Source organism: Galeopterus variegatus, unplaced genomic scaffold (assembly GCF_000696425.1).
Source record: "Galeopterus variegatus unplaced genomic scaffold, G_variegatus-3.0.2 Scaffold8094, whole genome shotgun sequence".
Taxonomy (NCBI): Eukaryota; Metazoa; Chordata; class Mammalia; order Dermoptera; family Cynocephalidae; genus Galeopterus; species Galeopterus variegatus.
This window is the reverse complement of record NW_007734205.1, coordinates 13,489-29,381: the sequence shown is the minus strand read 5'-3', so window position 1 is coordinate 29,381 and position 15,893 is coordinate 13,489. Positions and strand designations below refer to the sequence as shown.

The 15,893-nt window shown below is 41.8% G+C and overlaps 1 protein-coding gene across 1 annotated transcript in view; it reads right to left on the bottom strand.

The window, feature by feature from the left end:
• The window catches only part of THBS4 (thrombospondin 4), a 44,100-nt gene extending 36,509 nt beyond the window's left edge, over window positions 1–7,591 (bottom strand). Inside the window, exons 1-2 of the mRNA XM_008592604.1 lie at window positions 7,504–7,591; window positions 2,923–3,126 (exon numbers count right to left, since the gene is read on the bottom strand). Coding sequence (XP_008590826.1) covers window positions 2,923–3,126; window positions 7,504–7,591 — 292 coding nt within the window. The remainder of the gene's footprint in view (window positions 1–2,922; window positions 3,127–7,503) is intronic.
• Window positions 7,592–15,893: the final 8,302 nt, after the last annotated feature.

Below are 15,893 nucleotides of genomic sequence, written 5' to 3'. Positions count from 1 at the left end.
CTTATCCAGTTTGGAATGGGAGCCACTAATGGTCTCTGAGGTCAGGCATAACTTGATCCAAATTATGTTTGTGAACAGTAATGAGGTGGCCATGGGTAGGATGACTTGGAGAGGGTGAGATGAGAGTAGAAGCAGAGAGCTCAGTGGCAAATTCATTCCTTGTAGTCTTCGTTAGCCACACTTTAGTTTGTTTCAAGAACTCATCTGGAGCCAAGACAAGCAGATCCTGCTCTTTGACACTACCTGTGTAGTTGCCCTCCTTCCTCTCCCAAATCATGGACTTTAATGGAGGACGAGGTGTTTGAAGTCAGTAGAAATACATTTAGATATTTTCTGTTTCACTATTTTCCATGCAAATCAACAAAAGGGGCAATCAGCTGAGTCTTGGCCAGTGAAATGATGTCTGGAGTTCACCATCCAGGAAGATAATTTGCCCCCCACCCTCTGTAAATTATGTCATGCCAGCACGGCCACCAGTGAATACCTCCGTGGGGAGTCACACCTCATGACACATCTTTTCCTTGGATCTGATGAACCCAATGACTTCTCTTTCTTGTTCCAGTCAGAATGGGCTTCTGCTCCTTTCTAGAATTTCCAGATTCACCAATGATGGTAAATCTTTGCACTTTTCCTATTGCACCAGTGAAACGACTTCTTTGTGTCACATTCTTCAAGCTCTAATACTAGTATAAATTCCTCTTCGTTTTCTGAGAATTCTCATTTCTAGATTGTTCCAGAACTCCATCCCCCTCCCCCATATTTTCTAAGAAGTATTTATCTTCTCTAATACATTGGAGGATGAGGAGGTGTTCATCAACCCTTTCATCCTCTCCCCTAAAATTTTGATCCACTGGTACGTACAGCTGAATCACATTACTGGTGATTCTTCAGAGAAAACACACTAACGACACCCTTACCCATCTGTCTACCTGCCCATATATCTAGTGTTACTCTTGCCTATATGGACTGAAAGAATCAGTTCACAGGAAGTTACTTCCTTGTATTTCCTGGCCACACAGACTTTTCACAATGGGTTCATAAATACTGGCTAATTTAGAAATAAAGGATGAAAAGCTAGGAGCAGAATTTTTCACTCTATGGAGGACCTGCTAGCCATTAAACTGGATGAGCTAAAAGAAAAATCTTTCCAATGCATTTAAAATAGACAGTTTGGTGAAAAGCTGCTGATCTACAGATGAAGAATGGTGATTTTTACAGATCACAAACTGAGTAGCCTATGGAGGACCTGCTAGCCATTAAACTGGATGAGCTAAAAGAAAAATCTTTCCAATGCATTGAAAATAGACAGTTTGGTGAAAAGCTGCTGATCTACAGATGAAGAATGGTGATTTTTACAGATCACAAACTGAGTAGCTGGGTTGTTAGAAGACGAGTGGTTCCTGCAATAGATGTGAGGCAACATGGGGCTGTTTGATACAAGGCAGACAGATGGGCAAAATCACCTCTCATCACGGCTGCAGATGTGGTAAGAGGGCAGGAATGGGTAAACCATCTGCTGACCATGTCCCCAGACTCCCTTCATTATCTGAAACCTCACTACAGACCCTGAGAGGCTGGGAGGGGCAGATGGAGAGAGCAGACTTGGGAGCAGGATTAGAGGAGGGAAGGAGGATGTTGGAATTTAACATAAAAGAAGGGCTTAAAGTCCCATTCCTTTTTGCTTTTAACTCTATGGTCCTATGAAAGCTAAAAATTAGGAATTTCTTTCAACTCCTAAGGCCTGCAGATTTAAGAGTTCAGTCATGAGTAGAATCTAAGAGAGAGTCTGAAGCACCAGCAAGTGTCGGCTTTGTAAAGCAAACTGAAATAAATATAAAATCCAGCTGGAAGGGCCAGTCTTTCTATTTTATTAAATACACAAGGAAGCACGAACATGTATCTGTCACATTCCTCAGTAAACAGGAACAGGTGTTGTTCCCAGGGCATGGGTGGAGGGGAAGGCCATGAAAAATAGTGACATTTTTCTTTGGGAGTCATTTCTTAGTGCTTGTAGCAACTTAGTGCTTTGGTGGCAAAACAGATGACAAAAGAGGGATCAAACAGGTGACAGACATGTAAATTGGCACAAAACAGGTAGAAAAGAGCTGTGCATTCTGTTCCACTGGTTGAGGTACTCATATTTTCTCTCCACTGGGCCAGGAAGGTGCAGGCAGAGCTAGGAGCTAGGTCTGCTAAGCCATGTGCTTCCAAGGAACATAAAAATGGTGTGGGTGACTGATATGGGCTGAATGTTTGTATCCCCCCCAATTCATATATTGAAGTCCTAATCTCCAATGTGATGGTTATTGGAGGTGGGGCCTTTGGGAGATGATTAGGTTTAGATTAGGTCCTGAGGGTGGGCCCCTCATGATGGGATTAGTGCACACATAAGAAGAGACATGAGACAGCTTGCTCGCTCTCTCTCTCTACCACATGAGGATACAATCAAAAGATGGCTGTCTGCAAGCCAGGAAGTGGGCCCTCCCCAGGAACCGTATCTGCTGGCACCTTGATCTTAGACTTTCCAGCCTCCAGAATTGTGAGAAATGTCTGTTGTTTAAGCCACCCAGTCTATGGTATTTTGTTATAGCATCCTGAACTGACTGAGACAATGGCCTAATTGTCCTGGGTCCTGTCCCTTCCAGAACTGGATTCAGAATAGCAGGAGGATGGGACAATGTCAGAATGCATCTTGGCCACAAGCAATTCTTTATTTTTTCTCCCAATATTGCTTCCCAACCCCCCACTTCCCTATGTAGGTAAATGTATAATAAAAAGAATTTGGTACTGAAAACTGAAATGAACAGTGGGAAAGAATACAATTGTACAGAATTAAGAACTGTCTTAAGGAAAATAGACCCCCAAATCCTGGAACAGGAAAAGGTTTTTTTTTAAGAAAATGATTTCTGCAAATTTGCTTACCTTTGTTTAAGCGTCCCATCACAGTAAATTCAAAATATTTGCTGTTGTCAGTTGAAGAGTGAAGGCTGAAGATGGTGGCTGAGCCTTTCGTCTGCAGCTTGAAGGTAGAGATCACATAGAGCTCACTCAAGGTGGGGTCTGTCAGGATTGGTTGCAGGACACCTGGGTTCAGCCTTTGACTAGAGGATGCGATTAGGTCAAAGACTGGGGAGAAGGAAGAGAAGAGGGTAGTCAGTGAAAGATTTAACTTTGGGGCAAAGATATTTGGGGGGAGGGCCAACTTGACAATAAGTTATGAAGTAATGTACACTAGTCGTGTAATCCATTTTCCACATCACCAAACTCACCATTCTTCCTTGTCACTTTCACAGTGTCTGGACATTCCAACCCAAAGAAATATAGCACAATGTTCATCACTGGTTATAGCCCTCAAGAGAAGACTAAATTTGCAGCATAAAATTGGATTTGGCTGAACATGTGGCTCTGAAAATGCCCACTAGGAAAAGCACCAAAGGCATCTAAAGCAGTAAAGGAACAAGGGGAACTGGTGAGCATACCCAAGTCTTTGTTTTTCTTACATCCCCATGCAGTGAATTTTTGTCATGGGATCCCTTAAGTACCTCTGGACTAGAGCCAATTGTATTTCCCTGGTCAGTGATAAATGACAAGGAATGCAGCAAAAAGCATGGATGTGGAGATAGACATACTGTCAGCAAAATGATTTGCTACCTTTGTGAGACCTAAGTGTTTCCTTTGTGCCTTTATAATTCTCCAATATTTCTGTTTAAAAAAATCCCACTGTGGAAACAAAGCAAAACAAGATGATGTGGTTTCTATTTCCTGACTGTATTTTGACTGACAGAGCTGGTCTATAAAAAACTAGAATCTGCATTTGTATTTGTATAAGTTTCTTTTGATCAAGCATGCAAACTCTCTCTCAAAAACTTTGTAATACTTATGAAAGGTTTGAGAGAGTATGTCCAGAGCCATTTAAGGCAAAGGCCAAATTTGGGTAATACACACTAGAAGTTACTTATTATTTCTGTCAGTTTATGCAAATATTGTTTGAACAGTTCCATAGCCTGCAGGAACTTCAGCACCAAGGGCTGTCTCTTGGATACAATAACTTGGTTATTAAAAGAGTAATATCAATAATTTATAAAGAGCTCTTACAAATCAATAAAATGATATGTATCCTAATAGAAAAATGGGTAAGGAGCATGGAAAGGCAATCTATAGAAAAATAATTATAAAGGACCAGTAAGTCTACTGTATAAATAAATGTTCATACACTTACTTAATAATGAAGGAATTGCTAACAGACAATTATTTTCACCATCAAATTGGAAAAATAATTAATACAATAATACCCAATTGTTGTGGGTGGGGTGATTCAGGGAAATGAGCATTCTTGTTTACTGCTTGGTAAGATTTAAACTAGTATAAACATTTTGAAGACAGTATAAATCACAATATCAAAAGCCCTAAAACATGTATACTCTTTGATCTAGCAATTCTACTTACAGGAATTTATCCTAAGGAAATAATGGATAATATGGTAAATGATTTAGGTACAAGGATAGTCACCACCAGTGATAATTCTAGGATTTCTATTTAGAAAATAATTAGGTGAAAATCTAATTGGAAGGACGGGGGGAGACCTGAAGCTCTTGGCATAGCTCTTTGCTATGAAAACATAAACTGTCCTCAGCAAAGAAAGAAGGGTTTGGCAGAGATGAAGGGGATGGTTGAAACTACCCTAAACCATCCTGTGGCACTGCAATTGTTCAATAAAATATTACTTACAATATCAAAACACTGGAAACAACTTAAGAGTCCTATGTTACAGCCTTGGCTAAATAAATTTTGATCTTTCCAAAAAGCAGAATACTATATATTTTTAAATGCAGCTGAATACTTACAGATATGGAAAGATGTTCATATGTTCAGCCAAAAAAAAGATTATAAAACTATATGTATAACATAATTCCATTTGAAATATGTATTTGCACTGAAAAAATTAGAAATAAAGACAATACAACAAAATGTTACCATTAACAGTAGCTATCTCTCGGTTGTATAATCACAACCTTTTTATTTCCTTTTTTTTTTTTTTGCAATCCAATTTCTAGTTTTTTTCCGAAATGAAAGGTATTGCTTTTGTAATAAGAAAAAAAAAAATGAATAAAAGTTCTAAAACAAACAGGCAAAAAAACCTAGTTACTCAAGAATGTGCACTCTCGGGACGGCCTGTGGCTCACTTGGGAGAGTGTGGTGCTGATAACACCAAGGCCACTGGTTCGGATCCCATAGAGGGATGGCCGGTTGGCTCACTGGCTGAGCGTGGTGCTGACAACACCAAGTCAAGGGTTAAGATCCCCTTACCGGTCATCTTTAAAAAAAAAAAAAACAATGTGCACTCTTTTTAAAAGACAATTTGTCTTCAAGCTGGATCTATATTGTTTATTCCACATGTCCCAGAGGAGCTTGCACAATAATGAATGTAATACTAGACATGTTGGAAAGCAGAACATCTATTGTGTTCCCTCCAGTACCCACATCCCCAAACCATGAAGACTGCTGCCTAGTGCATTTCAAAAGGAGAATCAGATTTTTCAATTTCCAGAGAATTGGAAACTACTTTTCCACCAATGAGGACAAAGGGAAATAAGGTAATATGTTTAGACGTTCCATTCAGGACAGGGCATCTTCAGAAAACAGGTGTGGTTAAAGTACGGGAACTGCATTCAAAACTAAGCACTTGGTACTTTTGCTTCTTGTTTTGACTATGTTCAGGCCCATAATTTAATTCAAGCTAAACTTGCTGTTTCAATCTATATGGTTCCTCTGATCCATCTGCTTCTCCCTCAAGAGGCAGAGTTAGAATTAGTAATGAGTTCAGAGAGTGTTTTGAAAAGGAAATGAGACACTACCATTTTCTATTAGTGTTATTATGTTTTAGTAAAAGAGCCAAGATCTGAGCACAACCCTTTAGTGTTAGAGGTGAAATTACTGCTACTAATAAGCCCAACTATCAAGGTGTATAAATTGGATACATACTAATTTAAGACTAGCAATGCAGCTCAGAGGAAAAAGGAGATAAGCAAATTATCCAGTTGAGCTGATAACTGCAGACAAAATAACTTAATAAAAGAATCTATCAGAAATTTGACTTATTCAGATCAACCACAGCAACTAAATTAATCAGATAATTTAGGTTGTATTGCCTGAGTTTAAGTTTCCACAAAATGGTCAGGTCTGTCTAAAAAGAAGCAAAATCCATACCTAAGGCATACCATGAAGTTGTTTGCTCAAATGTCAAGAATTTATATAACCATATAATAGAATACCCATAAATTCAAGCCTGCCAAATAATCTCTGCAATAAGAAAACTTTGCATTGGGTTAAAAAGCTTCCTTTCTTAGAAGCACAGGGAACAATGCATATTGCAGACTTCGGGATCTCATATATTCAACTCAACCTAAAAGTTGGCCAGTACAGTACCCCCTGAAACCACAATTTTGGCTGCCTGGTCTGGAATCAAAATCAGTTCTGTGGTGAAATGTAAAGTTTAAATGGGGGATTACTGGCATGGGAGGTGCAGGGAGTTGAGCATGCCTTCACAGGCATTCTTTGCTCTGGTTTCATGAGGAATAATAGTTTTTACTTCAAGTTGTGTGCCTCATCCAGTTTTATTTCCTTAGTCAGTAATATATCAACCCAGGCACCTCGTTCAAACAAATGAAGGACGTCACCACTGGATATCCAGTTAGAGCTCTAAGATCTTTTCTTGCTCAAATCATTTCTTCCTTCAGGTCTCTACAAAAAATTCTGTTTAACCTCAAGAGCTTCTTGCCCAACGGCTATTTCCATCTCATCTCACAAAGGGATTTGAGATTACTCTGGTATCTTTTCAAATTATAACCTTTTCTTAGAAAAACCTCTATTTCTCAGCCCTTCCTATTCATCTCAGGAGTCAAGAGATCAAGCCAACTCTTGAAAGAATCTTTGCTTTTCAGGGTCCAAGCAAAGCCAGCAGAAAAAGGCGGGTGGCAGGGCAAGTTGGGCAGTGTGGGGTCTTTCTCAGGGGCGTCGGTCTCAGACCCTCTGGGCAGATATCGCCGTGTGGAAGGATGTGGGGGGCAAGGACTGAGTGGAGGGACCGGGCCTCAAGGGACAGAAACCGGTCTTCCTACACAAGACACTACATGTTAGAGGCAGGTGTAGGGCAGTGTGGCAAGCTTGGACGTACACCCCACGATTTTGCACAGACTGAAAATAATTTTGTATCCCCCAAACTATTGTTTAGGGAACTGGTCTCATCACTGGATAATCGAATTTCAGAAAATTCTAGACTCTGATCGGCGCTTCCAATTACAATATGCTTTGATGAGGGCCCCGTTGGAACAGAGAGGGGCTGAGCGAGGCTCCAGGAGCAGAGGCCGAGCAGCGCGCCAGGCTGGAGCGCGGGACTGCGGGCTCCGCGGATGGGTCGGGACGGCCTGTGGCTCGCGGGCCTGCGGGCTCCGCGGATGGGGACCCGGTGCTCTTCACCCGCGCGCCCGGCCCGAACCCACTTACCCTGGGGGGTGGCCTGGGCATCGGCCCCCAGCCACGGCTGCAGGACCAGGTGCAGCAGGAGGAAGGTGGCTCCGCAAGGGGCCAGCATATTGGCTATGGAAGGAACGTAAGTAATTAGTCTTCCTCCTTGGCAAAGCCCCCTAAGAATGATATGGATTAATTAGAAGAAAAAAATATTTGAAAAACAGTGGCAAATTTTTCCCTTTGTAACAATCTTGACTAATGGAGAAGATCCAGCAAAGTATTTCTATCCCTATCTTTTATGTCTCAAAGAATTTCATTTCAAAGTTTAAGAAGCTATCTGCTGCAAACCGGGAGATTAACCCACCGCCTTATTCCCAAATTGTGCTAGAATAACCCGTAATCAATTATGATTCCATTTACAGCTAATGGCCTGGCGATCTGTGAGCTCTCTTCAGAGCTCTCTTCTGTATGAGGTCTAACACAGGTGTAGTCAGGCTTCCTTTAATACCACATTACACTAAAATCGCTAAATGGAACGGGTCACCCTATATCTACTTATGAGAAAGCACTGAAGAGACACAAAGGGTGCATGCACATGTTTCTGTGCAAAGTGACCGTAAACTAATGAGATGGACTAGACTTGAGAATCAAGTCCCAAAATTGTGTCCCCAGGAGTGGCCTGGGTTGGAGGGGGACCCAGGCTTTCAACCTGTGCTTCGGGCAGAAGGACTTTGCTTTTATGTATTTTATACAACGGACTTAAGAGGAAGATTTTCTTTCAAGAGAATGTTTGGGCGTTCAACATTTTTGTTTTTGTTTTGTTTTGTTTTTAAATTTATTTTTTATTAGCATATTCACTGTTACAAATCATACTTATTCTTTATGCTTCCCCCTCCTCTCTCTAATAACCATAGATTGTTCTCTCCATCTGATAGATTAACTGTCCCTCTGTTGGTGTGTAGCCCAGATGATCTGTCCAGTACTGAGAGGGGTGTGATCACGTCCTCCCCTATCATCATAAATCAGATGCTGCTTCTATTACTCTGGAGTGTGCTCTGTGGAGAGAGAGAACCTCTTCTTCTTTTCTTTTTTCTTTTTTGGTCTCCGCTGGTGCCTGTCCTTGTGACAATGCAGTTGAGAGTCTGGCGTGCCATCTTCATGGTGTCTGTGACTGCTGCTATAGAGACAAGCCACTTTTGTGGCAACCGTGGCAATTGCAGTGGCTATGGTGGGCAGCCTACATGGAAATGGTGTTTTGGTGTGCTCTTTACCTGGTTGTGGCTGGGTTGGGCTTCCCCCGGCTCCATACCTCATTCTAAGATGTTGTTGTAGAGCAGTTGGCAGGGAGGGGAGAAAGGAAGGGGGAGAGCAATAGGGTAGGAAGAGGAGGAAGGGGGAGGGCATGATTGAGGCCCATGGCACCCCCTTATTCTGGCAGGGGAGACCAGGGGGCTTCCAGTGGTGGCTTGGTCATTGCTGGGCTGGAGGCAGATGTCAGGGGGGTGTGGCTGAAGCCCTTGGTCCCCACTGCCCTGGCTTGGGAGCCCCGGGTGTTTCCGGTGGTGGTTCAGTGGCCATCATTGGGCTGGTTACAGATGTCGGGTGGGGGGGAGGTGTGGCTGAGGCCCTTGGCCCCTCATCACCCTGACTAGGAGGCCTGTGGTGTTTCTTGCAGTGGCTCGATGGTCATCACTGGGCTGGTTGTGGGTGTCAGGGGTCATGGCTGAGGCCCTTGGCCCTCCCCTCTCCCTGGCTTGGGAGCACTGGGGGCTTCTGGTCCTTCTAGGTTTTATAGGTATTCTTTGGTGGTGTTAGATCTTTACTAGCTAATATCAAACTTTGTCTCTGATCAGTGGCTATTTTGTTTTTTCTTTCAGTTCTGTGTTGGATTATTTGCTGTTCCCACCACTTAAACTCTGCATTGGAACTAATTTGTTGTCCTTTGCTTATTTCTAAAATGGGGGAACTTCCTGTGGGAACCAGCACTTGAGCCCTGTGGTTGAGCTAAGCTAAATTGCTTAATTGCTGCTGATTCCCTGGAGAAGGCTTTTTTTGCAGCTCAGCTTTTAATGGTTGACCTTGTAAACACTTCCAGGTCTTATGAGGTTCAGTACACCTGGGTTGTGTGGAAACTCTGGTCTAGGCCTGAGTCTTTTCAGAATCTGCTCCTTTGCAGTTCTGTATTCCTGACCAGTCTCCACTGAATGGTCCTGCGCTGACTGGGGGACAGATCAGCTGTCCATGCTGTGCCCCAGTGATCCCCTGGTAGGCCCATCTCCCCCACCACCTGCACTCCAAACACCTCCCATCGAATGGGTCATGCGCCAGTCCCTTGTGATGACTCACTGGCCTCTGAGAGGCTCCTTTTTTCTGTTGTCTGTGGCTCCTTATTCCTATGTGGGTCCACAGGAACCCTGTTATTGGTCTTGCTGGCCTGGAGGCCATCAAGGCCCTCTTCTCCCCTGCCACCTCCAAGCAACTTCATATGAAGGGCACAGCAGCGACTTTTGCCAACTCTTGCTCCATGTACTCACCAGCTCAAGCCTTGAAGTGGCTGGGGCTCGAAATGGTGGGAATGATCCTTTCTTTCTGTCATCGTGGCTTCTCATGCTGTCATGAACTCTGTAGGTCTCTCCTCCTCTTCCCCTGAGCTATAGGGGCCCCAGCTTGGCTGTTGATGCTTTTTAATAGTTGTAAATTGGTTGATTTGTGAGAGAGAGTGACACTGGGGACTGTCTATTATGCCATCTTGACCAGAAGCCTGGACCTTTAAACATTTTGAAAGCCACTAATCAGTGGTTCTCAGCTGATTTGGTATATCAGCATTTCCTGGAGAGCTTAAAAAAACACAAACTAGGCACCTACAGGGAACATATTAAACCAAACATCAAAAGGAACAGTTAACATACTATGTTGCACCATAGCCTACTCTGACAAATAAAATAGGACTATTCCCTAAATGAGTCATTGAGAAATTCTTGTAGATGCCCCCGTAAGTTTTTGTGCAGTGTGCCAGACATTGCCTGTTTCCTCTCAGATCCAGTGTTCACCTTTCCTCTGCATGCTTTCCAGCAGTCTGGGTAAAATGGGAGACTAGAGAGCAATAAGAAGGTAGACAGTAGAAACTAAAGTATTTCCCTCTGTCTGATCTGAATGGATGCATCTGCTTCGTGGCTCTTGCAGGTTAGGTCCACCGTGGTCCACCGTGGTTCTGGCTTTTGCCCTATCACCATTTGTCCCTCCAGCCATGGAATTGGAGATGACTTCCTGCAATTGCTAAAATGTGGATTGCCTCATTGTTCCCTGTTTGGCATCTTAGTTCTTCCGTCACTTATGTAACCATTTCCCTGTACTAAATTTCTTCTATTTCAAATACCTAGAGTGGTTTCTGTTTTCCTGATATGTACAAGCAGGACTAAACTGTTATTTGAAGGAAGATACCATTTTTTAGTTATCTTTGTTTAGTCATCTTTGCTAGAATTTCCCAATTCCTAGCAAATTCCCAGAAAACTAGCTTGCACATATAGGCACACAATAAATTTTGGTTGAACTGGATGACTACTAAGTATAATGAAGAAACAAAAGACTCAAATGACTTTCTGCTAGCCTAACAGAACTTAAATCTAGTTTTTCTTCTAGAGAGCCTGTGCTTTTATGAAGCCATTCAATGGGGGAGTCCATTGAATGAGTCAAGTCTTCAGAATCAAGATGAAATTTGATCACAATACAATTCATTGAATTAAATATGAAATCTATGGTAAGGGAAGTGAAAAGTTAATCAGTTTCATTTCTGTGCCACCTCCTATTAAAATATCTGTTGTTGCACTTACACTGAATTTTATTTTATTTAATAATGTATTGATTGATTTGTTTAATATTTTCCCCCAAATCAGACAGTGAGCTCATTAGGGCTATCTCATTTATTTTTGTAGCACCAATTCCAAGTATAGTGCCTAGCACTTAATAGTGAGTTGATCATTGAATTGACCTTCCTTCTCTCAGTACTGTAAGTTAGGATAAGAGTTGTTGCGATGTGTTAGTAATCCATTCGTAGGTGAGATAGGTTACAAAAATGATCCTAATTCTTTACTCTTTTATATACATATCTTTTGCCTTCCCATGGCTTGGCCATGTAACTTGCTTGGCTAATAGGATTTTAGCAAAAGTGCCTCAAGCAGAGGCTTAAAAAGTGCTTATGTTATTTGGTGTATTAGTCCGTCTCTGTTGCTTATAACAAAATACACGGAACTGGGTATTTTATAAAGAAAACATTTATTGCTTACAGTTTCGGAGGCTAGGACATCCAAAGTCCAGGGAACACATCTGGTGAGGGTCTTGGTGATGACGACAGTGATGGCAGAGTATTATATTGCAAAAATGGTGGATCAGAGAGAGCACAGAGAGACTAACGTCCTCATTCACTCTCCTTTTAAAGCCCTCCAACCATGCCCATGACCACCATTTCTAATCCGTTCACTATGGCGTGGTCCTACAATCTGATCACCTCTTCAAGGCCCCATCTTTCAGTTACCATAATAAGATTTCCTACCCACAACAGTTACGGTGGGGATTAAGTTTTGGGGGGACATTCAACCCAAGGCATTGGGCTTGCTTGCTCTTTCACCTCTGCCTTTGCCATGACAGACTGTCTGTGGTAGCCTATTGGAGGCTGAGGAACATGGAGCAGAGACGTCTCCCTAGGCAAAGCCAGCCAAGATCAGCTGACAGCTGACTCAGACAAGTGAATGAGTTCAGGCAAGATCAGAAGAGCTTTCTAGCTGTCTCCAGACGTGTCTCTAGACATGTCAGCAAATTTATTTTTATATTCCATTGAGATTTTGGGGTTGTTTGTTATGTTACACTATTGTAGCAGTAGATAACTAGGTTTCCTTCATTTTCTAATTGTTGTAATACAGACTATGATTCCATTTTTGATGTTTAGCTGGTGACACCTTTCAAGCCCCACCGCTGCCCTTCCTTTCAGCTTCACATCTGGGCATGCTGGTAAGAAATCCTAGTTGTTCCTTCCTTTGGTGCTGGCAAGAAGTTTCAACTGTGTAAACCCTAGCTTATATACAGGAATCCTCACCACAGACCCAGCACTAACCACCGTAAAATCCCCCAAATCATTCTCCTTTCCCTGCACTTGTAAGGCTTTTCCAGATCAGCTTGGGAGCCATTCTGCTCTCTCCAAAAAGCCTCATTATGTGAGCAATAAACCTTTTCAAACCCTTTTACTGCATGTGCTGCATATGTGGCATCATCATTAATCTCGACATACAAACCCAATTTTGAGAATGGGAGATGCCTAACCTGTGCCTGCAGGGTGACAACAGCACTGTTCTTCAGAAGTGGGAGAAACTGCTCATATTATGCACAGCTACAAAGAAGTTTTATATGTATTTGTTAATTAATATATGTATAAAGTTATCATTAATTATGTCAAATTTTCCACTTGAATTCTTGAAGGGAATAGAAATGAAATATAATTATTAACACTAAAAGATGGATAAAGGGAATATAGTTTACATTCTACCGTATGATGACATTTACACAAAAGCACTGGAGAATGTAAACTTTGTACTACTATTTAGTTTATGGTTGATAACAAAGGAAGGTGCTGATTAAGTGACAGCAATATAGCTTTTCTAGAAACTACTTTTCTAGAAACTGTACTTTTTTCTATATTTTTCTTTTTTCTACACTTTTCTAGAAACTACACAAATAAGGACACAATAAATGAAGCAGGAATCTTTTGACTAGTATGCAATTAGAAGTAGAAGTCACCCCCCAGAATTTAGAAGATATTTTGCTTTAGCAGTTCGGCACTGAAGATTAGTGAAGTGAGAAAAGAAGTGTGTAAAATCAGTCATTTTCAGTCTCACTAAGGGTCTCAATATACTCTTTAAAATCTCTCATTAAGTTTCTCTAATATACATTACTACATAATATATCAAACTCTTTGGGAAAATAGCCATAAATGCAATTGTGAGGACATTTATTATAATTAATAATGATGTCTTCCAAACTTGAAGTCCAGAAGAGTTTTGACAACTAGCATCTCCTAAAGTAATTGTTCACCTTCATTAAACAATACATTAGTTCATCCATGTGGTGGTTCCTGCGATGTCTTTAGTGTCAGATGTCTAAATGTATTTGCTGAGAAAATATGGTGCGGATTTGCAATGAAATAATAGGACATAAAACAAACTTACAAAATACATAAAAATTGCATCAATTTGGATGTAAGGTGTTCAGAATTTGGAATGATTTGATTTGATTTGGGTGGAGGTTCATCTATGGGGAAAAAAGGTTTGTAAGCAAATGAGTAGTATTACTTGAATTCCTGGGGGCATGTTTAACTTAACTAAAAGTTAAGATTTTAGTAGTTAACTGTCAGCAGGAAAATTGTTGCTGCAGTGACCAACAAATAACCCCTAACTAGTTTATAAAGGAGCTGGATTGGTTATCTATTGTTCTTTCCAACTCTAAATTTGAAAATTATGTGAGTTTTGCTATCTAGTCATTGACAAAGGTGTTGTGTTAGAAAGAATATTTGCCTATCAGGCATGAAGTCTTAGAGTTTCTTCTCTTAATGTAATTGATTTCCAACAAATAGTTATTTGTATCTATTCATTAATTCACTCAATAAATATTTACATTTGTCAACAGTCTTCTAGGATGTGGCTAGCACTGTGTTAGGCAATAGGCATACAAAGAAGCATAAAGCACAGTTCCTGTTCTCCAGCTCCTCATCTACTCAGACAAATAGATGATATAAACAATATGATAAGGGCTATAGTGGAGACACGTCATAAGAAGTAAGGAAATACTGAGGAGAAAGCAACTTATAACTAGAGACGGAAAAGCTCTCCTAGAAGAGCTGGCTTTTCATTTGGGTCCTGAAGGATGATTAGGCATTTAGTTACATGAATCTGTAACTCAGGAGGGAGGTTTATAGGTGTGGGCATCATTAACTCACAGGTGGTAACTAAAGTTATAGATATAGATGAGACTACCTAAGAAGAGTATATAAAATGAGAAAAGAAGAGGGCCTGGAGCAGAATGCTGAGGAACACTAAGAGACCAGTAGAGGGAGAAGTTTGCAATGAAGACTGAAAGATGTAAAAGAAAATCTGGAAAGTGTGGGGTCAGGGAGGCATGGTGAATAGTGTCAAATACTGTGGAGAGGTCACGCAAGGTAAGAACTAGAAACTGTGCTTGGGTTCATTAATACGGAAGTCACTGGTGACTGTTGAAAGCAGTTTGGTGGAGGAATGTGGGTGAAAGAAAGGCAGAGTACTGCCATTTGAGGAGTGAGGATGACAGATAGGGAGTGGAGGTTGTTAGGGTGGATAACTTTCAAGAAGCCTGCCTGTGAGGTGGAAGGTGGAGGTAGGGCAGTAGCTGTGTGTGAGCTGCATGAATGCAGTTTGATTTAGATGGACTAGAGCTGCCAGGAAGAGAGTAGTTGATCCGTGACTTTTCCTAATCAAGAGGCACTAAAAGTATAAGTAGTATCATGTGGTGGTCTATGAAATTCAATATTTGATGTTTTCTTACAGTGATTTTTCATTTTATGTGTCCCATCACCCCTTTAACAGCATAAGCTTCACAAGAATGAAGGCTGTCTGTGCAATAGAGGGTAATCTGTTTCCATCCTGGGGGTTTATTATCTCCTGTAACACGAAGTCCAGAGGTAGAGAGTTGCAGGGGTGCTTCAGTGGACTGACAATGTTACACCTCCAGATCAGCTCTTGGACTCCCCTCACATTGCAAGATGGCTGCTGCAGCTCCAAACATCACATTTTTACATGACATTATTCAAAGCAGAAAACAAGAGGGTGGTGTTTTTGCTTTTGTATGTAGTTCTCTCTCTCTCTCTTTTTCCCAGAAGCATCCCAACAGACTTCTCAGGTCTTATTGTCCAGGAGTGGGTCACAGACCCACATGTCTTATCTGCCAGGAAGGGAAGGAAAGAGATGATCTGGTGTTTTCAGCCTCTATTATGAGACATGGGTTCCACCAAGAAGGAAGAGGGAGAAGAGAATGGATTACTGCCCATGTCAGCATGGTCAGACACAGGCTCTGTGTCTTCCACTTCACCAGTGCCCACTGCAATACTGGGTGTTTACAGGTGGGCCTTTGGCAAATGATCCTTACTGTCTCATAAGGTTCATAGAACAATAAAACAAATAGTGAGGCTAGGGAGGGGAAGCGAGATACCAGTAAATCAGAATGGCAGTGAGGGCGTGGTAGGAAAAAATGGATGGGCAGGGGCCGGCCCGGTGGCGCCACTGCTACAGTGCGCTGCTTGGGAGCGCGGCGGCGCTCCCGCCGAGGGTTCGGATCCCACATACAGACCGGTTCCCACTCACTGGCTGAGTGAGGCGCGGGGGCAACACCAAGGGTTGCGATCCCGTTGC